The sequence below is a fragment of the Lepisosteus oculatus genome, chromosome 17 (assembly GCF_040954835.1).
Source record: "Lepisosteus oculatus isolate fLepOcu1 chromosome 17, fLepOcu1.hap2, whole genome shotgun sequence".
In the NCBI taxonomy this organism is placed as follows: domain Eukaryota; kingdom Metazoa; phylum Chordata; class Actinopteri; order Semionotiformes; family Lepisosteidae; genus Lepisosteus; species Lepisosteus oculatus.
The window spans coordinates 2,868,330-2,890,311 of record NC_090712.1 but is presented as its reverse complement, the minus strand read 5'-3'; the positions used below and the strand labels follow the sequence as shown (position 1 = coordinate 2,890,311).

The following is a 21,982-nucleotide window of genomic DNA, read 5'->3' as shown; positions in this document are numbered from 1 at the left end:
ATAAAGTGCTCTAGCAATCCCAGTTATGTTGAGGCCTCACAACGAACTGTGCCATACCTTTAAAAGTTACTCTGGAGTAAAAACATTTGCTTAAGGAGATTAAGGATAATAAGGGTGGTCACCTCTGTTTGTACAGTAGATGTACAATAGAGACTGTATAGACTGGACTGTTTTAGAGCATATGAGGCAAAACTGGCATAATTTGCTTACATTATTGTGATGTAATTCCTATCCAGATAGCTGTCGTTCTTAAAATATTAAAATGACAAGGAAACCCTGACTATGCGTCAGTTATATTTGATTGGTAATTTTGATAGATTAGCTACTGCAACACTTCCGGTGGGTGTCAGGGATAGGCTCATACATATTGTAGTTAACCTTGAGGTGTTGTGATTAGGTTCAGATTTTGTTCAGTGGTTAGAACCAAGATCACTGACAAACTTTTCTCGTCAGCTAAACTGTATTGATAACAAAGGTTATTATATTTAGAAAATGTTGGTTCAGAGTTAACTGAGGCTCAGACCATACCAATATTGTGATTCCTGATTGCCCCTCGGGTGATGTACAGTAAGAGTTTGTAGAGTAGTGAATAAAAACGTAGTAAGGAAACAGTCTTTACAGTATTGTAAATGCATATCGTGAACTTGGTGCAAGTCTTATATAGTATGTAGCACAAATGCAATATTTTAGTACTTTTGCACAATTAAAAATCAATTTTTATTTTTTAAATAACTTTAGGTTCTTAAATTGAACGCTTCACCTTTGCTCGTTCTCATTCAGACATTTTAGCAGGGCCCCAGAATCGACGCCGCTGTTTCCACGGCCAATTTGCACAGCTCTGCCCACAGCGTGTTCATGTCGAAACTGCGGAGGGGGGGGTTTATCAAACAAGTCTCTGAACTTGACAAAGGTTGCGCTCCCGTTCAACAGCTCCGCGGCGTGTCAAAACGCTGTCATCTTGCAAAATTTCTGCCCAGGTCACGGCAGGAGGCGTCTTCCGTGGAAATAACAGCAATTGGACGCTTTGCATGCATCCGCCTTGCAGCTATTTCTGGATGATTGTTAGTTTTATTATTTGTAATCGCGGTATTTTAATCGTAATCCTAAATTACACCACAGAGAAAGTCCGTTGTAGAATATCTGTAGCTCGAATCTGTTGAATGATTATTCTCATTTCCTAAACATCGTTGCCTGCTGTAACGCAGTGACATCACCGAGACGCGGAAGTCGTGCTGACATAGCCAGTCGGGTTAGGTACAATATTGCAGCAGGTGAGGAAAAGATCCTCCGGTCACGCATTTCTGTCAAGACTATGGCGGGGAAATGTCCCGAAAGTGCCCAAAGCCTTTCAAAATACTTGGATGGAAGCTGCTGGAGACTGAAGGATAGCCTGCGACAGGAAATATCGCAATGCAGTCTGTTCCAGAATAGCAGGTGGGAATTTAAATCGTCTACTTTGAAAACGAGTGTAGGTCTGTGACTGTTACACGGGGAGAGAGTGTGCGTTATTAAGAAGTTTCTTTTTGCTGAAAATAGAGAGCGCATATATTGTATAGTATATATCGAAAAATATAGATTTTGTTTTCCATAGTACGGCAACGCAGCTCAGCAGAAGTACGGAGTCCCATTAAGAATCTAGGCTTTTAACAGATTCATTAACTCTCGCAAGGACTGTGAAGTGATTTAAAATACTGAAAATCAGACCCATTAGACATTTCTAAACTGTAAAATTCAGATGTTTATTTTTTAGCAGTACAAAGAACCTTACTCTTGAGTTGCAGTTTCCACTGATCACCCACAGCCTACACAACCTAAATATTGTGTGCAGATGCATTTAACCCACGTCCATTTCCTATATAAAAACTTGGAACAACACAACTGACTTTAATTGAATTAACTAAAAAAATGCAACAGCATCCATTGCCCACTCAAAAAATATTAAAACAACAGCAAAAACAAGGGGTTCAGCATAAACAGTCCACAAGGTGATAGCGTCAAACAAAGTTAATATGCAAGGTGGGACAGTACCCTGGTCTGGACTATTGCAAGGGTTACATACTGTACATGGGTGATTTGTAAGCGTCACTCAGCCATTATGTCTTTGGAAGGTAGGAAATAACTGAAGCACTCAGAGAAAGCATGCAGACTCCACACAGAAGGAGCTCAGTGCAGCATGAAACCCAGAATCCAAGAACTACAAGATTTTTTTGTAAACTGTCATCACACAGATCACATAAGCTGCTTCAAATTTAATTATTAACTTATGTTTTTTTATGCTTAGCAGTTATGACCTGAGCCTGGAGGAAATGAGGGACCTTACAGTTGAGAGACTCCATTATTTGATCAAACTGCCCCTGTTTCAGAAGCACCTCAAGGAGCAGGTACAGAGTCTGCTACTGTACATGGCTTTTCAAAAGTGCCCAAAATGATGTTGCGCCTTTCGTCGCAGGCCAGGAACATGAAAGGAGCTTTGCAGTAGCAAGGCTGTCTGGTCTGGAAAGACAGAAAGAGAGGTAGGGACAGCTATCAGACACGTGTTGTCCTAGGGAGCAGTTAAGAACATGAGGAAAGTTACAAAGAAGAGGCATGCATTTAACCCACCTTGCTCATTTAGTTGTGTTTTCAAGGAACTCCCCCAGCTATTTTCACAGCTATATTCATCAATTTCCCTATGGGATTAATAAAGTATTATCTATCTATCTATTTCTTGGAGACTGCTTGGGCATCTCCTACAAAAGCACAGAAGGCAGACTGTCCCAAGCACCCACAACAGTTTGCATAAAGAAATGCCTCCTGTTTTCGGTCTTAAATGCACCCTCGGATAGTTTTCGCTTGTTTTCTTGGGCTCTTGTTTAACAGTGAGTCCTGATGGAGACCAGCTTGACTCTTTGAGTACCTTTCAGGTTTTTAAATGCCTTCAACAAGCGCCTGGTAGTCTCCTTTGTTAAGATGTGGCAGGCCTTATTAAGCTGGCCTGTCCTAGGCTCTTACAATGGGGGTTGTACACCTGTCCTATGGCCCTAGATGCAGCTTTCCTTTTCAAGATATGAGGTGTACAACTGAGAAAGGACAAAAGAGAGGTAGGGGCAGCCATCAGACACATGTTCTGCTACACATGTGTAAGAGAGACTATCAGGAGAGTACAGAGGGCTACAACAGAGTGTAAATAGAGTTCAGTTCAGTTTATTGTCATCTGTACAAGTGCAATAAAATGCTTAAGCAATAAACTGAACTGAAATAAAGTAAATTTCTCTTCATAGCTCTTTTCTCCATGAAGATTTTGCTGTTGATTACAGCTTTTTTCCTGTCTGAACACTTTTGAACTTCATTAGAGTTTGGACACCTCTTTGACTGTCCTTCATCACCAGTCTCTGAGTAGCTCTAACCTTCAGTCCGATAGATCACTTTATCTCTAATTCCTCTGCAGATGGAGAATAAGAGGGACTTCATACAGAAAAGCCTTGCCATTGCAGAAGTGTTATGTGCAGCTGATATGGGCACTGGAGTGAAGGTACAGCCTTTTAGTACAAAGACCTTTCACCAGGGACTCACGGATTACAGATCAAGAGTCAGTCCCACAGCTGACTAACTGAAAAATGAAAAAAAATATGCTTTGTGCTGCAAAGCCAAGAGACGTTACAATTTTAAAAGCTGTCTTCTCCCTTTGTGAAAAAAAAAATGCTGTAGAATTTGCAGGGTAATTTGCAAGTAACCAACACTTGTCCCCTTTAACAATTGTCTCAGTGTTGCTGTACCTGAATTTCATTTTTAAAATGTGTCTGCTTTTAAAAGAAGATTGCTGCTATTTGAGCTGCAGTAGTTCATACATTTGAAAAAATATAATGGCACAGTGTTATTAATAGTCACAGTGTTTAACCGTGCATTTTTATCACATTTTATCATGGCGAACTCATATACTGTAGAAACGGATATTGGTTTTCATCCACTACGCTGTAGCTTCTACAATTTATAGTGAACTTGATCAGCAATCCTGGACTGGAATTGAGTCAGTACAGCTGAAAAAGAGTTGTTATTAATGGGAGGAGTCCAGTTATTTGTTTTCACTAGATTTGGTTTAAATCATACCCACCAACATCCAATATTTTAAATAAGGCATTCAGAAGTAACAAAATTAGGAACGTATTTGAAGTGATAGTGGTTAATCCCTGTCAACACCAAGCCCTCTTAATGTTGTTTAAATCCTGCCTTAGGCTGAATTTATATCTTTATTGTTTAGTTTACATTTGACTTCTACCACACATAGAATTGGAGTTCAATGCTCTAAGAGCTGATAAAAACTGATAACAATAAGGTGAATGATATTGTCAAGCAGGTCACAAAAGTATCTGGTAACATGTTAAATATATAGGCTTTTACATGCTCCAGGGCATGAAAGAGTGCTTTATTTATTTTTTAAATAAAGTGCTGAATTTTAAGATTTTAAAATAATTCTTAGAGAATTGTGATTATTGTGGAATTACACAGCCCATTGTGCTGCATCACAAGTTGAAACATCAGCCTTATTCATTTCTTTTCATCGTGTACGTTTAAGTTTGTTTCTCAGTTAGCACCCTTTTCAAAATGTCAGCCTCCAGTGATTGCAGCGTGCTGGAGTCCTGGAAACTACTGACTTGCTCAAGGGCTGATTGATTCCACTTTCCTGTCTGGGGCGTATCTGTGAATGTGCTTTCAGCTCTTGGAAGGCCAAATGGTGTTTAAAAGACATTCATAGTGGGTGTGCTTGAGAAAGAGACACTATTTCATCAATTTCCCTACGGGATCAATCAAGTCTTATCTTTATTCCTTATGGGTAGTGTCTCTCCACACTATGGGTGAACACGATACAATGCCACCCCCTGTTGTGGGCGTGTCTGATATGGAGCCATTCCCAATTCTGGGCATGTCTAACACAGAGTCACTGCCCACTGTGGGTGTGTCTAATGTAGAGTCACTGTCCATTGTGGGTGTGCCAGACACAGAGCCCATCCCCCTTATGAGTTTGTGTGACACAGTGTCACTCCCACCTGCGTCTGTTCATCAACATTTGATATTAGTATTAGCAAGAGCTGTATAATCAGAATTGAAAACAGCAAGCTGTTAGCAGCCGTGTGAGGCTGTTTCACGTTCTGTGTGTTGCCGTTACTGGAAACATGACAATCAGGACTAACAGAAGAAACCCAAAATACTGTTAATAATACCATATTGTTAAAGTCTCCTGTGGTGCGCTTGTGGAATAATAGGATTTCCATTTGTTGAAGAGAGCAGGTGGCTGAGCACTGGGCAAAGCCCGACCATCAGATCCCAGCAGGCAATAAATTACTTACTGCGAATGATGCAGCAGTGAGCACTGGACAGAAACCCCTGCTCATTGACATTCTTCCATTCAGTTTGCCTCGCCAGTAACCACACGCCAGCAATACAGTGTTTGCGGTTGTGCCTTTTGTTGTTTTTACTGGATCGCAAGCATTCTAATTACATTTCTGATGGTTCTGGCCACTCCCGAGAAAATCACAAGCTTGCTAGAAGTGGCTTTGGCACGTGGGACCTGAGTCTGTCAATCCCTGGTCTTGTGTGTTGTGTGTAAGCTGTCGCTGTCTGATTGCAGATGGGGGTTGTATGCGGACTGTTCGGAGGTGCCGTCACTAATCTCGGAAGTCCTGAACAGAAGACAAAATGGTATCTTCCTGTAAGGGTAGGTGGCAGCCGCATGGCTTTAGCAGCCTCTGTGTTTCAGTGACATCTCAGCAGCCTGAGACAGGAATGGAGGAGGGCTGTGTTTTTCTATTCATGTGAGAAGAACAAGGACAGGAAATGAAGCAGATACATCACTGAAAATAAAAATAACATAACAAAGAAGTTTCTTGTATGATTAGGACATGTCCGGTTTTTAAAAAAGCTGTAAGGAAACAAATACTTTTTCGTGCATATCTTGTGTATTTTTATTGTTGTTGTCCTTCTGTAAAAAACTTTGAGAAGCCACCTTTATAGGCGCTATATAAAATAAAGCTTATTATTATTTATTTTCTTACTTTTTCATCTGCTGAAGAACACCATATTTACATCAAAAACTATGAGTATCACTTAATCTAAGTATCTCTTAATTAAGTATCACTTAATTGTTTTTGTCTGTATGTTTCAATTTATTTCTGCATAAAACTCAGTTGGCACCCTTTTCAAAATGTCAGCTTCCAGTGATTGCAGCGTGCTGGAGTCCTGGAAACTGCTGAGCTCCTCACGGGCTGATTGATTCCACTTTCCTATCTGGGGCGTATCTGTAAATGTGCTTTCAGCTCTTGGAAGGCCAAATGGTGTTTGTAATTGGTATCTACCCTGAACCAATTGCATAGCTCCCTAGCTGCCTAACTCCCCTCATTCAGGCGTGCTGGCTGAAATGTAGCCAGATGGACCTCTGCAGAAGTAAAAACGCTGTTCTTGTGTGTATGTTTAAATCTGTAGCGCCAGTGGGCTGCTGCTACAGTGGGTGGCTCTGTCATAGCTGGTGATGGGGCGGTGAGGTAATGGGACAGGGGGCTGTTGCCACGGTATTAGGGTCACATGGTCTTAAGCCAGGACATGGAGGCCTTGCTGTTTCACCCTGTCTCTTGTTTCACCCCGACAAACTCCAGGAGCTGCAGTTCACCGGCATGTTTGCCATGACGGAGAGGGGCCACGGCAGCAACGTGCGAGGGATTCTCACTGAGGCCAGATACGAGTCAGGCTCCCAGGTGAGGCCACCCCCCACTTTCCCCAGCCCGGCACGTCTGTCGCACGTCTCTCGTTCTTCCTAGCTGGGGCAGGAGGGGAGGGAACCAGGCTGCCCTCCATGAGTGCACGGCAGAAAGCCTTTCCTGCCAACACATATAAGTAGGTATAATTGTTATCAAATAAATTAGTAATAATTAAGGGTTGCGGATTAGTGTAAACAATATAATTTACATGTATTATTTACCTTAAAAGATAGTAATTACAGCCTTAAGACCTGACCTGAATCTGGCCTGGCCTGCGTTCATTCCTGGCCTGGCCTGGCCTGCGTTCATTCCTGGCCTGGCCTGGCCTGGCCTGCGTGCATTCCTGGCCTGGCCTGCGTTCATTCCTGGCCTGGCCTGGCCTGCGTGCATTCGTGGCCTGGCCTGCGTTCATTCCTGGCCTGGCCTGGCCTGGCCTGGCCTGGCCTGGCCTGGCCTGCGTGCATTCCTGACCTGGCCTGGCCTGGCCTGGCCTGCGTGCATTCCTGGCCTGGCCTGGCCTGGCCTGGCCTGCGTGCATTCCTGACCTGGCCTGGCCTGGGTGCATTTTCTGGACTGAACACATCTACACACTGCTACATCTGTTCTTTTTCTTTTCCCGTTTACAACTGTTTTTTTGTGCATTATATGCCAGGGACCCGTGCAATACATTTATATCTATATTTACATCTATATATTCATATGTTAAATACGATTTTTCTGCGTACTGTCCTGTTCTGGTTTGTTCTTTGTGTGTCCTGGACTGTGAGTAACTCTTTTAGTGCACCCCTCACTGTACTGATTGTATTGTACATATTGTATTATTATTATTGTATCATTCGTTACACTGTGACTGTGTTGTCTGTGTTAAGCTGCTGTTGCACTGCAATTTCCCTCACGGGATCAATAAAGTATCTATCTATCTTTAAATGACAGACACCTGCTGTATGTGACATTTCAGAAATAAATAAAAGCAGTGAAGTAACATCATCAGAAAAAGCCATTGTGCCAAGCGTGGAAGTATTTTGCATAGTTTTAATGCATATGCAAACCCCCATTCATGGTAATAACAAAAGGTGACTAGAGCTGTACCCAGACTATAAAACTTTTTCAACCCCAATTAAAACTCATTTCAAACCTTTGCTGAACTGTCCTGTGACATCCTGTATCCTCAACACAAACGATTAATTTGCTCAGTAAATAAGAGGTCTGGCAAAAATAAAGAAACAAGACGTTGTAGCTTTTCAAGAGGTGTCAGTGTCCCACCTCTCTCTGACGATAATGATAATAAACTGCAAAGGAACAAGTAATAGGTTTATTCCATGCTGGAAAAATAGGGAGAAAAAACACAACGTTTCAGCCGTGAAGCCGAAACGTTGTGTTTTCTTTCTCCCTTTTTTTCAGCATGGAATAAACCTACAGTATTACTTGTTCCTTTGCAGCCTACGCATGCTGACGCAGCTCCCCACCTGAACTATGATAATAAACTGATTGATTATAAAAGGAACCACTGATTCCCACCTGATCACACCTAATTCCTTACCTGAGCACAAATCAGGTGATTATAAAAGGAATCGGTTCAAAGTGCTGTGTTCTGCTGCATTCTCGTCAGGAGTTCATCCACCTTTCTGCCAAATTCTATCCCTAATCTGATGACTTGAAACTGAGCCCCTTTGTGTCTGTGAGTTGCTGTTTCAGAGCACATTTGTATACTGACGGTGCTTTTATGTATTTGAGTTTGACATAAATGGAAATCACCAGGGCACAGTTGCAGTTTGCATCAAACAACAAATGGCCGTTGTAAAAGGAATTGTTCTGTGCATTCACCTCCAGGAATTCATCATCAGCACACCGTGTGAAGACGCCAAGAAAATGTACATAGGGAACGCGATGAAAGGGAATTTCGCCGCAGTGTTTGCTCAGCTCATAATGAATGGAGAATCTCAAGGTAAATCTTTAAACCCAATTCGTCTGGACACAAATCCTGTTCGTGGGAATATTTCCAAGTTATCCAGAGGTCTCCCCATTGATTGACCCAATCAAGACCAAAATTAATTCCTGGCTTTCATGGAAGAGGTACATTTATGAAGAATAGTTTGAATAGTAATTCACTTTGATTTCATGAGCTTTGAGTAAGATTATGTAGAAAACAACTGCCAGGGTAACTTTCGTGTGTTGCCCTTACCTGTCAGCATTGTCACTGGAAGGGCTCGATAAAACCAGCTGTATTGGCGAAATATATGAATTAAGTTTAATTTGGCAGTGGTTAAGAATCAAAATTGTTGGGTGTTTTAAGATTTAACAGGAAAGTTGCAGAAATCTGTTTTTGGTGCTGCATTAAGAGCTAACTAGTATAGTGACTGGGTGCATGGGTGATTAACATTCTTTGCCTTTTTCTGCTTGTTCCTGTTTGTCAGGCCCACACTGTTTCATCGTACCTATCAGAGATCAGAATGGGAATATGTACCCAGGAGTCACTGCCATCGATATGCAACACAAAGAAGGTAAGTTCCGAGGCTTTTCTCCCAAGAATTTGTGTGAGAGAGTATCCGCAAATAGGTTTGCTGGGACAAGGATACCCCAGCAGTGCTAACTGAGGTTTGTGTCTTGTGATTTTTCAGGACAGGAGGTCCATTTGTGTATTACTCAGGTGGTTGAGATTTTTCCAAGAATGAGATCCCACCTGTCTGCTCACTCTTTATGAGCGTGGAGGACGGCACTATGGGCAGCACTTTTATTGTGATCGTGCATGTGTTGACGATAGGTGTAGGGTCACTGAGGTTAGGGTTTGGGTGTCTGTTTGAAAAGTCCAATTCAGAAGTAAATTTATTGGACTAACAAGGTTATATTCTAAAGCACTTTAAGAAAACAAAAACAGTACAAAAGAAACAATGCAAAGGGCTATTACAACAGAGCAAATAATAATCATGTAAAGTTTAGGCTTCTATAAACAAAATATAATAATAATTTAAAGAATGTTTACTGATCTGGGTTCCTGGAAATTATCATTGGTTTAAATGGTAGTCAGACTATTTAGAATGGCTCACCACACACAACATGCTATATCCTAGTTTAGGGGAATAAAATGATTGGCTTGGTTATAAATTAGTTAAAGTCTTGGTTAGAAGAATCAAACTGGTGTGGTTTCAGTTTGTTTGGCAGGCGCTGTCATGTGTGTGATTATGTGGTGTATAACCTTAAGAGGTGAAATAATGTCTTATCTCGCACCCCAGTCCTCTTCACTCTTTAATTGGCTTTATTATTGGGGTTTGTTTGATTTATTATGTTTTCAAAATAATTTCTCCGTAAAGTGAGTTTCTTCCCATTTGCTCCCCCGAGGTCTCCACGGAGTTGATAATGGAATTCTGGTGTTCGACAGTGTTCGAATCCCAAGGGAGAACCTCCTGAGCAAGTGAGTATGTCATTCGGCCCCAGGATGGAGCCACCTGTACTTACCCACACAACGCGTGAATGTTAGCCGAGCAATGGTCCGTTTTATGTTGTTTTTGCCGAATAGTATATTATTAAAGACAACTATTACCTCAGAGATCTGTGAAAAGTAGGGAAGGAGGAAGCCGAAAATTTGTGGAAAATAGAGGGCATGGAACTGTCTCAAAGCACTGTGATTTTAAAAATCAGGTAAAAATGGTAAATCACAGGGGAAATGGTAAAATGTAACATAGTGCAGTCACAAGGGACTTCACACACAAAAGCTCACAGTGGCCACAAAGAAGTAATGTCCAGAGGATGTATTGTTTGCCTTTTCAGAAGACGGCAAAGACCAGCACTCACAAACACTCTTCCCCTGCACACCCTTTATCAAAGACTAATTACACCCATGTGAGATTGTGCAGAAGCACTGTTAACCTCTAATCCAATCCATTACATGGATATCCCCTGCTGTGTCCCTTATTAAGGGTTAATGGCTTGCCACTGTTTTATGTTTGTTGTTATTGTTTGTCATAAAGAAGGCTAACCCATAAACCCTAAAAAATCTAAAGCATTTTTTTTGAAAGAGTGAAACTAATTTTGCTCTAAAGAAAGAACTAGAAAAAAGAAGTAGTTGAGGACATTGTGTGTTCTTAATTCCTTAATAATTCCTACAATTTCTGGACACTCCACTCAAAGCATTTTACAGGTAATGCCCTCCACCACCAGGATGCAGCCCCACCTGGATGATGTGATGGCAGCCCTGGTGCACCAGTACACTCCCCACACACCAGCTCTCAGCGGGGAGGGAGTGATGAAGTCAGGAAGCCAGTTCACAGATGGGGGATTATTAGGAGGCCATGATGGGGAATGGGGAATTTGGCCAGGACACCGGGGTGACACCCTGGGATTCATAATGACCACCGAGAGTCAGGACCTCGGTTTTACATCTCATCCGAAGGATGGAGCCTTTTTTTTTTACAGTATTGTGTCCCTGCCACTATACTGAGGCATTAGGACAGGCATTAGGACCACACAGACCTCAGGGTGAGCGCCCCCTACTGGCCCCACTAACACCTCTTCCAGCAGCAACCTTTTGTTTTCCCCAGGAGGTCTCCCATCCAGGTACTGGCCAGCCTCACACCTGCTGAGCTCCAGTGGGCTGCCAGCTGTGAATTGCAGGGTGATGTGGCTGCTGGGTGTATCGTTCACACTGACCCTGAACTAATAAATAATAAACCATTGCCCTCTCTCCCTGTTGTCTTCCTCATGCAGCTGAGCAAGGGAATACCGCGTCATAAGGATGTTCCCATTTCCCTCACTATTTCTCTAACGCCTTTTTCTCATGCCTCACGCAGGTTTGGCTCAGTTTCGGCTGCTGGGGTTTATCACTCTCCCATCAACAGCAAGGGCGCCAGGTTCAGCGCGATGCTGGCTGCGCTGACTCCCACAAGGCTGGCACTGACTGTCCAGGCCATGGCCGCCATGAAGGTGAGACCTGGGCGATCTCACTTCTCTGCAGGGCAGCAGCTCGCAGGTGCTCTTTTTAACAATGCTTTAAAGGCCCGTAGACAGAGCTGTACATTTATAGGTTTATTGAGGGGTGAAATTTGGAGGCTGCACTTAATAATAATAATAATAATAATAATAATAATAATAATAATAATAATAATTGCTTACACTTATATAGCTCTTTTCTGGACACTCCACTCAAAGCACTTTACAGGTAATGGGACTCCCCTCCACCACCACCAATGTGCAGCCCCACCTGGATGATGCGACGGCAGCCATAGTGCACCAGAACGCTCCCCACACATCAGCTCTCAGTGGGGAGGAGAGCAGAGTAATGAAGCCAATTCATAGAGGAGGCCATGGTAAGGGCCAATGGGAAATTTGGGGTTACACCCCTACTCTTTTCGAGAAATGCCCTGGGATTTTTAATGACCACAGAGAGTCAGGACCTTGGTTTTACGTCTCATCTGAAGGACAGCGCCTGTTTACAGTATAGTGTCCCCATCACTATATTGGGGCATTAGGACCCACATGGACTGCAGGGTGAGCGCCCCCTGCTGGCCCCACTAACACCTCTTATTTTATGGAAAAGAAACAACTAACCAGCCACATTGTTGTATCTGCTGTGTACCTCTGGGATCTTTGAAGAAAAAAACTAAAAGAGAATCTTGAATCAAGCTAATCACAGCCAAGCAGACAAGATGGGAGGCCTGGTATTCCTTCAGTTTTGTAAACTTTCTCAAGTTTTAAGTGTTGGCTTGTGGTTGTCTCTGGGGGGTCTGTTTGTATTCGAGGTTAGCTGCACAAAAATAAAATAACTAGTTGTGAGAAGAAAGCCTCTTAAAATTCCACAGTTTCTGTGGGACTTAATGCACAGCTGATTGCTGAAGAGCTTGTAGAGAGCTCATATAAAAACCTACCGAAGCAACAGCGCTAGTGATAGTTGGTACTCAAAGTTAGGTAGATTCTCTAACTGCACACAGATGTCAGGAGCTGTTTGGTGTTTTGTCCACTAGAGAGCAGTGTACATCCAAGATTCTCCAACCTCCTTCCTCTTCAGTCTGAATTCATTGCTGAATTTGAACAAATAGACAGGTAGACTTGACCAAGTTTTTTTCCCAAATATTTTTCCAGGTTTTCATATGAACCTTTTCAGTTTTGTTATCCTTTTTTGAACTAATTGCAGTGTCACGTCATCATTTGATACCATCATACTGGTATTTAAGTTAAGAGTTTGCATCTTGAAAATATTGTAGGCTTTCAGGTTAAAGGAAAAGACCTCATTGAGGATCTAAGTAAACCAAAATAGTTCAGCTTCCTGTCTGGTTCCCCAGCCCCTGCTGGTTGGCACTGAAGTGTAAAATTCCTGGGTAACAAGTTGTTTTCTATCAGAGGAATCAAAGAACGGAGTGTACACTTGGGCAAAGGCTGTGGTTTTCGATCATAAATCAAATAATCCATTTAACAAGAATGGAATAGGGGAAGGAACTAGTTAGTATCGCAAGGCTGAGTTTCAGAAGAAATGCAAGAATTGATAAAAACACCAAAGATCCACTAAAACATTAAAACAGAAGAAAGGACTCCATCAGCCCAGTAAGCCCATTTAAGTAATTCATTGATTCAAAGCTCTCCAGTTGTTTCTTGAAAGAAAGCAGGGTATCGGCTTCAATGGCCAATAGTTACTGGGTAGTTTATTCCACACTCTCACAACACCCTGGATAAAGATGTGCCTTCTCTTTATGGTTATAAATATACTGCCGTGAAGTTTCTACTTGTGCCTTCTAGTTTGTTTTTCACTGTTCATTCTGAAAAAATTCTGAAGAAAGCACTGGCTTTGTCAGCACCTTTGAAGATTTTGAGCACTTGCGTCAGGTATCTATAACTGGTGCTGCACTTCATAAAATATAATTCGTTTATTATTCCAGCACCTCTGCGTGGCTGTATAATGACACCAGCCTGTGTCGGGTTCCTGTTTGCCAGAGGTTCCTTATATCAATCCAATGAGAAGTTGCCCTTAAATTCTGGGTTCTGATTTTGTGACTTGTGCGTGTGTCTGTGTTTTTAAATGCAGTACAGGCCAAATTCTTTACTGAGTGTCGTTCTAATGCTGATTCAATCTGGTGTTCACGGTAATAATTCTGAAAAAATCTGTAATGTTTTTTTTATTTTTCCAGCTTGGCCTCATCATTGCAGTTCGCTACAGTCACAGGTACAGTGCACAGCCTTCTTTAATTTTCAGTTTTATTTTTTATTTCTGCAGGCAGGACTATAAAAAAATCCTTAAATTGCATTAAGGAAAAGAGCATATGGAGATTACTTCTGTTATGTGGTTTGTAATGGTTCTTGTCTTGGAACTGTGTTTAACTTACAGACAGAAAAAGCAAAATTAAAGAAAATGTCTTTTAAGGGGAACTGCAATGCTATTTTTATATTTTGCCGTTAGAAAGTATCAGAATTGATGAGTGTATTTCAGACTACCATAAAAGTAAAATGTATACAGCAACTTGTTAAACCTCCAATTTATACCACAAAATAGATTACATGTCTAGGTCTGCGCAGCACCATGTTCTGCGATTCAGAATGAGGCAACAAAACTTCCGGTGAGGTGAAGTGGCCCTGTTACATTGTAAACAAACTGGCTTGTGAATACAGCTCTATTAATCCAGTAGAAATATTGCTCTCAACCTCAAGACGGTTTTGCTGACAAATACTGTACTACTGACCTGTTAACTCTGCGTGCAGATTGCAATGGAAACTTTCTCTGATGAAATCTCTGCTGTACTGTTCACGATTTTGTGCTTAATTCAGTCAATCAATGAATTTACTTTTGCGACCACGGTTTAATAACAGCTTTGAGAAATTGACACTGCTCTTCTCCTTATAATAAATAAATGATCATCAACAGTCATTCCTACTAGGGGATTGAAGTGTCTTCAATGGGGGAATTAGCCAACACACTCACCATGATTGTCAGGGACTAAACCCACACATGTTAACACAAGTATACCAAAGATCTACTCTGTAAGGATGCCCACATTTTAATATTTCTACTTCATTTCAATTTTCAGCTCAGTGCTCACCCTTTTCAATGCTCTTTTCTCCATTGAGAAACGTTGTACTCCGTTCTGAATTTCTGAAAGACAGTTTGTGTGTATTTTGTATTTTATATTTTGTTTAGATCAGGAGATCAGGTAATGTCAACATACTGGACCTCATTTGGATGATTGCTTACTAAGTTGGTTGCCAGCCACATCACAACAATGTGGTATCTGTTTGGAGAAGAGCAAGGAGATTCATTTTTGGCCTAGAAATATTTTTCATATACAGACAGTGAAATGGAAATAAAACCCTTTTAGTCTTTGAGAGAGGGAGCTCTGAGGCAAGATCGATAGAATAATTTCAAGTCCTGAAAATTGTTGTCTCAGAGGAAAGCTGGTACAGTAGAAACATAGAAATAAGACAATTGACTGTACTTTTGGAACTGAAAACCATTGACCATTCCTTATATAAAGTGCTGTGGCTGTCTGGAATATCCTGTCCGGTCATACAGTTGAAGCAGTTTCTCTCCTTTTTAGCAGTTTTCTGACTTTTGTGTCTGCTCAGCCCTTTCACCTTTGTGCTCTCTCTCTCGGATGCATCTTCCACACATGGTGCTGTTTTGAGTGGGGAAACTCGGCTACAGTATGTCCAATGAGCAGTCAGCTGGCCATTTCATGATCGACAAAACACAAAAAACTCCCTAAGCCATAGGACATGAAGTGTCCTGGTGGAGAAGAAAAGTTGTTTCAATGTAAGCCGAACTCAATTAAAAAGTGAAATCTCTTAGTTTCACACTCACACACACACACACAAAAAGTTATTTTGTGAGATATTTTCCATGGCTGTTGCTGTTCTCTTTGTAGATGTATACAGACTGGTTGTGTGTGTCCGCACACAAACTTTCCATGCTGGGGGCTGGGGGCTGGGGGCTGGGTTTTTTATCTCTGCGGTTGACACATGGTATCCCCAGAATCCCCCTTTGGCAGCAGTGTAAGCGCCTTTGTGCAGCATCACCACCCACACAAGGAGGATACACTTCCTGCACACAGAATCTGTGAAGCGCAGAGCGCACAACACCTCCCCCTGCTCACAGTCTCAGCAGCCCCCAGTGTCTAGGGCTCAGCTGCCCTGTCAGGACAGAACCTATTCAAAAACACAACACCTGCACCCAAGAAATACTTTCTGTGAGTAATAAACAGAATGCCTCTCTTCATAATTTGGAGGGAAATCACTTATTGCATGAACATTGCACGTTTACGATAGTGGTCCTTAATTGCACACCAAGAAAGACAAAAAAAAACACCACAGTTATATAACCGGAATTATTTTAATTGAATCGAGAGATTGCTTTGAAGGAAAGCTGTGAAGATGTGTTATAAACTGGCACTAAACGTCGTTGAGTCGTTGTGTAAAAAACAGTTATGCCTTTCTTCCCAGCTCTGCTTTAATCTTAAGTATGAACTTTAACGGATCTCCTGTGAACCTGCCGGTATGTTTGTTTTTGGAGTATGATGAATGTTAAATTTGAGATGTTTGGCTATATGTTGCTGCTTTCAGCCATTGTGTGTTGTTGTTGTATGGACATGTGCACTTAATCTCCATGATTCTGCAATGTGCACATCTTTACCAGAGCGCACTTGTATTGTACAGCCCAGGGTAGGTATAAAGTTTGCCAGCTGGGAAGCTATGTTAATTATTTGGAAAAAAGGATCACATGATTTTCATGATTGACACTAGGGGAAGCAGGGAGTGAGTTGTTTTTAGTGCAGATGTGTACCATTTTAATTTTGGGAGATGAAAGCGTTATGCATGCTGTGTTAATGCCCAGGCAGGTGTCATGTGTGGACCTAAGAAACAGCAACCCTTCCTCCCTTCCTCCTCAACTGAGTCAGAGTACAGTGCCTCTAAAGCAGAAGTTTACTTCTTCTGCATTTCCTGTTACTGTATATTGTTTTCTGCTATTATTTTTGATTGCCTATAACCAGTCCAGCAAAAATACACGCTGACATGATGTCTCACACCTGGGCGGTTGTAATTAGAAGAGCTTAAAGATATAGATCCAGAAGAAAAGATGGCAAAGGAATAGAAAATTGACATTAAATGAGTATTGATTTAGAAATAGGCATGCTGTTGGAAAATAATCTGGAGGTTGTCTGGGGGCAGTCAAGGTGGAGACAGTTTTTCACTGTCAGTAAGATTTGAATGCAGCTGTGAGCACCTTCCTGTTTTGCCTGTGACACCTGTGAAATACAATGGCTTTTTAGCATCTGTTTTTACGTTTGTATGATTTTAAAGGTGCATTGAGGTACAAGCGAATAAGTGTTATTTTCCTAAGGGAATTGTGTTGCTGTTACTAAACGTTTGAAGTCCTGCTCCTATTTTGCTTGGTAGTGGCACCATGATTTTATATTCCTGTTTCTTTGTTTTTATTTGCATTGCTAAATCCATTATATTCCCCTCCATTTATTTCTTCTTAATATATTTTTCCTTTATATGTCCTAATATCTTCTGATTTGACTGAAGAAAACTGAAGTGTAATCTGATTAAACAGGTCTTTCAGCCTGCATACAAAAGGCATCTTCTGAAGCTGGCAGACTGAGGGCAGGAGATAAAACGTGGTAAATTCTGGTTAGGAGTTGCAGGTGTTTCCATGAAATCCTTGATAGGAAGCTTGGTGCTGGATTTTTTTCCCGATTTAAAGATGTGCTTCCCTGTGAGATTGCTACAAACTGGCTTGTAGCAGGAGCCAGTTGACATCACTGACTGGACTCCAGTGCCTGGACTGTTGCAGGTGGCCCATGTCTCTGATACAAATCTTCTGCCTCCTTCGATTGGCTACAGTGACGCGCTGTCGTGTGCTGGAAGCTGTTCTGCACTGCTTCTGCAGAGATGCATATTTGAAATTATATGTCAGCTTTTAGTAAGTCTCAGAATCTCACAGCAGCTAAGACTTTTTAATGATTTTGAGGTAGCTGATACATTTGTAGTTCTATTTAGAGTTTCATAATATATATTAAAGAAAATTAAATTGCTTTTTTGCATTTTGTGATTTGTGAGGTTAATTTGGTTCATTTTGTGTTCTTACATTAGCCAGTGTAAGTAATGGAATGGTGAAAGGGAGATAATGTTTAATTCAGCACTCTTTTTTGTTATGATTTGCACCTGCTGCTCACTGTCATTTCATTTTTTATATGTTGCAATGTTGATTACATGTCTTGTGACCGTTTTTTTCGCATTCACATTGACCTCTGAAGAACATCAAAAGAAAGAGGTACATTACTTTCCTGCAGTTTCCCCGCAAGGGTGTTTGTAGTGTGAACACTCAGAATCAAGCTGTTAGCTGTCTCTTGAGCTCAATTACAAACAGCCCCCTCATTTGCTCATTTTAGGCCGTATAAGAGGGGCTAAAATTATGTTCCTGTTGTCTGTTGGTCAGCTGCAAGAGAACAATAGCTCTTGGAGACTTCCAGGTGATAAAGTGTAGTTTGTGGGTTCTGTGCTTTACTGAAAGATGCCTTTACCTCAGTTCCTGTTCATCCACAATCATCGCGGGGGATTTTTCAATAGCTGGAATGGGGAAATCTGACTGCAAGCCACAGCAATGGGGACACCCCAGATGACAAACACTTGATGGTGAAAATAAGGAATCAAGCAGGGAAACGTTCATGGAAAGTCCATGGATTTTGGCTGAATTAGGGGAGAGAAGCAGACCTTTAGAGCAGGAGGTACAGTAGGTTAGTTTGAACAGCTGACAATGGGGCCTGATTACGTTTCTGCAACAACTTTTGCAAGAAAGTGGAGAATAAATTTCCCTTCGTATTGCAATGTCACAGCCTGGGTAGTGTGAAAAGCACTCAGAAGGATGTGACGGTGTGTAATTTAGGCTATCGCATTTGTATCGCATCGCTACTAATTTGAGCTGTTAACACAAGTGTAGGCAGTTGGGGAGTTTTTTTTTCTCCATTTTTAGACTGACAAATAGAGGGAACAAATCTGTATAACAAGCTAAATCAGTCTTTTCTTGTGACACAGCCAGGCTTTAGCCCCTGTTGGATCTGTACGTACAGGAGATGAGCACAGCAGCAAAACTGTGCGTGAGACCAGACTCTTCAAGTTTAGAGGCCTTTACAGTTGTTCCTCCCAGATAAAATCTCTATGGGATCTGTGTCGACTGAAGCTAGACTGCTGTCTTCTTCCCAGGCTTTCGTGGCACCTGTTTCAGCTCGGTGATTGACATCGTAGATAAGCGATGTGGTGGTCTGTTCTGCAGGTGTTTGAGGCATTGTGGTGTAGAGTGCAACTTAGCATCTAACACAAAGGGTTGCTCTCAACCACATCTGTACTTAACTCTGCACTTTTCTGTCACCATAACCTTGTCAAGAGGATGTTTTTAACCAGAAAATGAGAATGCACGGCCATTACGTCGGCATTAAGGGCTACTGTACGTCAGTGTTTTTCACACTTCTTTTCCTCAGTTGCGCCGAATATTTTGTGTCGTTGCAAACTTCGCAGTTTTCAAAGTCAGTCCTCTTCATAACTGGTCTTAAAATGTGACTGTGTGCTTTTTTCATTTGCTGTGATTTTAATTAGCAGCTTTTGCCTGGGTCTGGCTAATAAACTGCTCCCAGCTTAATAATTTTTGAATGCAGTCGCTATGGTTTATTCATATAAAAGCCATTAACAAAAGAACTTGAAAGGCTCAGCAGGTAGCCGATGAAAGAAGGCTTCATTCTTCACAATCCACTTTGCATCACTTCTGCTGTTGTCTGCATCGGTGGGTCTCCCCTCTCTGCTCTGCTCCAGATGTTCCCTCTGACAGCTGTAGGAGAGCTGAGGGGTGGCAAGTTCTGTTGAGATACTTGCTTGCAGTTTTCAAGACGGGAGCCTTTGTATGTGCCAAGGTCCTTCTGTTAGTGGCGTCACTTGGTAATGCAAAGGGAACAAGTAATAGGTTTATTCCCTGCTGAAAAGAGAAGAGAGAAAACGCAACGTTTCGGCTGTGAAGCCTTCTTCAGGTGTGAGCAGACGCTCTTCACACTCGCACCTGAAGAAGACGCCTAAAGAAGGCTTCACAGCCGAAACGTTGCGTTTTCTCTCTTCTCTTTTCAGCAGGGAATAAACCTATTACTTGTTCCTTTGCAGACTACGCATGCTGACACAGCCCCTTACCTGAATCACTTGGTAGTGTTGAACAGTTGAGAATAAACCCATCTTTTATGGTTTCAGTGTCGGGGATATTGTGGCCGTGTCTTGTACACCACTCTGCGTGTGCTTTCTTTATTGTTGCTTACGCATAGACAGAAGAATGGATTTCTGCTAGAGGGTTAGTTGAATGATGCACTGGAGAGGGGTAATATTTACTTTTAGATGGTTGTCCATTCTGCCTTATTTTTTTGACTAGACAAAATGTGAAACATTTTCAGAGAGTTCTCCAAACATCTTGGCTCTTTATTTAAAAAAAGGACAAGACATGATTCCCTTTAGTAACTGCAAGCTGAAATTTTCAATCTAATAATAATTGCTTACACTTATATAGTGCGTTTCTGGACACTCCATTCAAAGCGCTTTACAGGTAATGGGGATCCCCTCCACCACCACCAGTGTGCAGCCCCACCTGGATGATGCGATGGCAGCCATAGTGCGCCAGAACGCTCACCACACACCAGCTCCCAGTGGGGAGGAGAGCAGAGTAATGAAGCCAATTCAGAGATGGGGATTATTAGGAGGCCGTGAGTGGTAAGGTCCAATGGGAAATTGGGCCAGGATGCTGGGGTAACACCCCTTCTTTTTCCAAGAAATGCCACAAAGAGTCAGGACCTCAGTTTTACATCTCAACAAAGGACGGCGCCTGTTTTTTACGGTAGTGTGTCCGTCACTATACTGGGGCATTAGGACCCACACAGACTACAGGGTGAGCGCCCCCTACTGGCCCCACTGACACCACTTCAGCAGCAACCTGAGCTTCTCCAAGGAGGTCTCCCATCCAGGTACTGGCCAGGCTCACACTTGCTTAACTTCAGTGGGCTGCCAGCTGTGAGCTAAAGGGTGATAGAGCTGCTCAAAATCTAGATTTTGAAAAAAAGGAGACACTTCTGTTTTGGTAGTAAGCAGGGAGTTGGGGCTGAAATTGAGTTTCAGAAGAAAACAGGTCAGGCTTATGTTAAAGAATTGTCTTAAATGAGTGAAGTCTTGACAACATTATGTTCCTCTTCTATAGTATTGGCAGCTAGGTACCTTGCGTAACAGTAGAATTTCAAGACTGGATTCTTGCTGATCACAGACGTTCTGAGCCAAACCAAAGGGAAATGTTTTGACAACTATCGAGCCAAAGAAGTTTATTTGATTTTCAAAAATGATGTGCAGTTGTCTGAAATAATGCCCACCCTCCATCCAGCCCTCCACTGTAGTAATCTGTACCCTTGTCTCAGGAAGCACTAGCATTTTGAAAGGCCATCTGATATTTAAACCTTTTCTCTTGAGATCATCATCTTATATGTTGAAACCACATGATGTGATGTGCCACAGATAAGAAATAAGTGCAGACCATTTGATGATATTCTAGCTGTGTGGGAGTGCAGTACGAGGGAAAGCCTGTTTTCTGTTTTGCTCTGGTTGCTGACAAAAAACGATGCCTGTTTTTTGCTTTGAATTTGAGGTTTGCCATTTTCTAATCGCAGTGGATTTGCATCTCTTGAAAACTCAAAATGTTAGACCACAATCTGAAAAGGAACCTTGCTTTTTTGTATCTTCTTTCATATCCACTTTTTTTCAAATTGATTTGTTTTTGAGTAGAAGTGCCTTGAGCATCCGGCAATTGGCCTGTGAAGAGCATCTTCATTTGCAAAGACACACTCCAGTCATTCAGCCTCCAGCTTTCTTGATTTACAGGAAAATGCAGTTTATAGGACTCTGTTGACACGTGTTGCAAAGTTGCAGACTACTAAACCAAGGCAGTTCATCAGTTAACTTATAGGCATTTGGTACAGCTGAATGACAAAATAATGTAATTGTATCACATGGAATTTGTATGAACTGTTGTATGAGCTCAACAGTAGTACATAGATCACATTCTTATACTGTAACTGTTGTTGACTCTGTAAAAAAGACTGAATTGTTTATACAGTAAGTTCGCTGCAGTTAACAGATATACTGTATATCAAACGTTTAACTGCTACTTGTCCATGTTTGCGCACCATATGTTCAAAGGTTCTTCAGAAATGTTTACTTTGTATTAAATATCGTTTAAAGAGTAAAAAATGAGGTTTAGATATTTTCGA

The 21,982-nt window shown here is 41.7% G+C and overlaps 1 protein-coding gene across 2 annotated transcripts in view; it reads left to right on the top strand.

The window, feature by feature from the left end:
- The first annotated feature begins 820 nt into the window (after nucleotides 1-820).
- Nucleotides 821-21,982, top strand: part of acoxl (acyl-CoA oxidase-like) — an 84,687-nt gene continuing 63,525 nt past the window's right edge. Inside the window, exons 1-10 of one of the 2 annotated variants that reach the window (XM_015362471.2) lie at nucleotides 821-1,434; nucleotides 2,282-2,381; nucleotides 3,428-3,511; nucleotides 5,606-5,692; nucleotides 6,627-6,725; nucleotides 8,559-8,673; nucleotides 9,143-9,229; nucleotides 10,065-10,137; nucleotides 11,513-11,645; nucleotides 13,841-13,875. In XM_015362471.2, the coding sequence (XP_015217957.1) occupies nucleotides 1,313-1,434; nucleotides 2,282-2,381; nucleotides 3,428-3,511; nucleotides 5,606-5,692; nucleotides 6,627-6,725; nucleotides 8,559-8,673; nucleotides 9,143-9,229; nucleotides 10,065-10,137; nucleotides 11,513-11,645; nucleotides 13,841-13,875 (935 nt within the window). In that variant the 5' untranslated portion in view covers nucleotides 821-1,312. The remainder of the gene's footprint in view (nucleotides 1,435-2,281; nucleotides 2,382-3,427; nucleotides 3,512-5,605; nucleotides 5,693-6,626; nucleotides 6,726-8,558; nucleotides 8,674-9,142; nucleotides 9,230-10,064; nucleotides 10,138-11,512; nucleotides 11,646-13,840; nucleotides 13,876-21,982) is intronic. The other variant, XM_006638468.3, reaches the window with a different exon arrangement.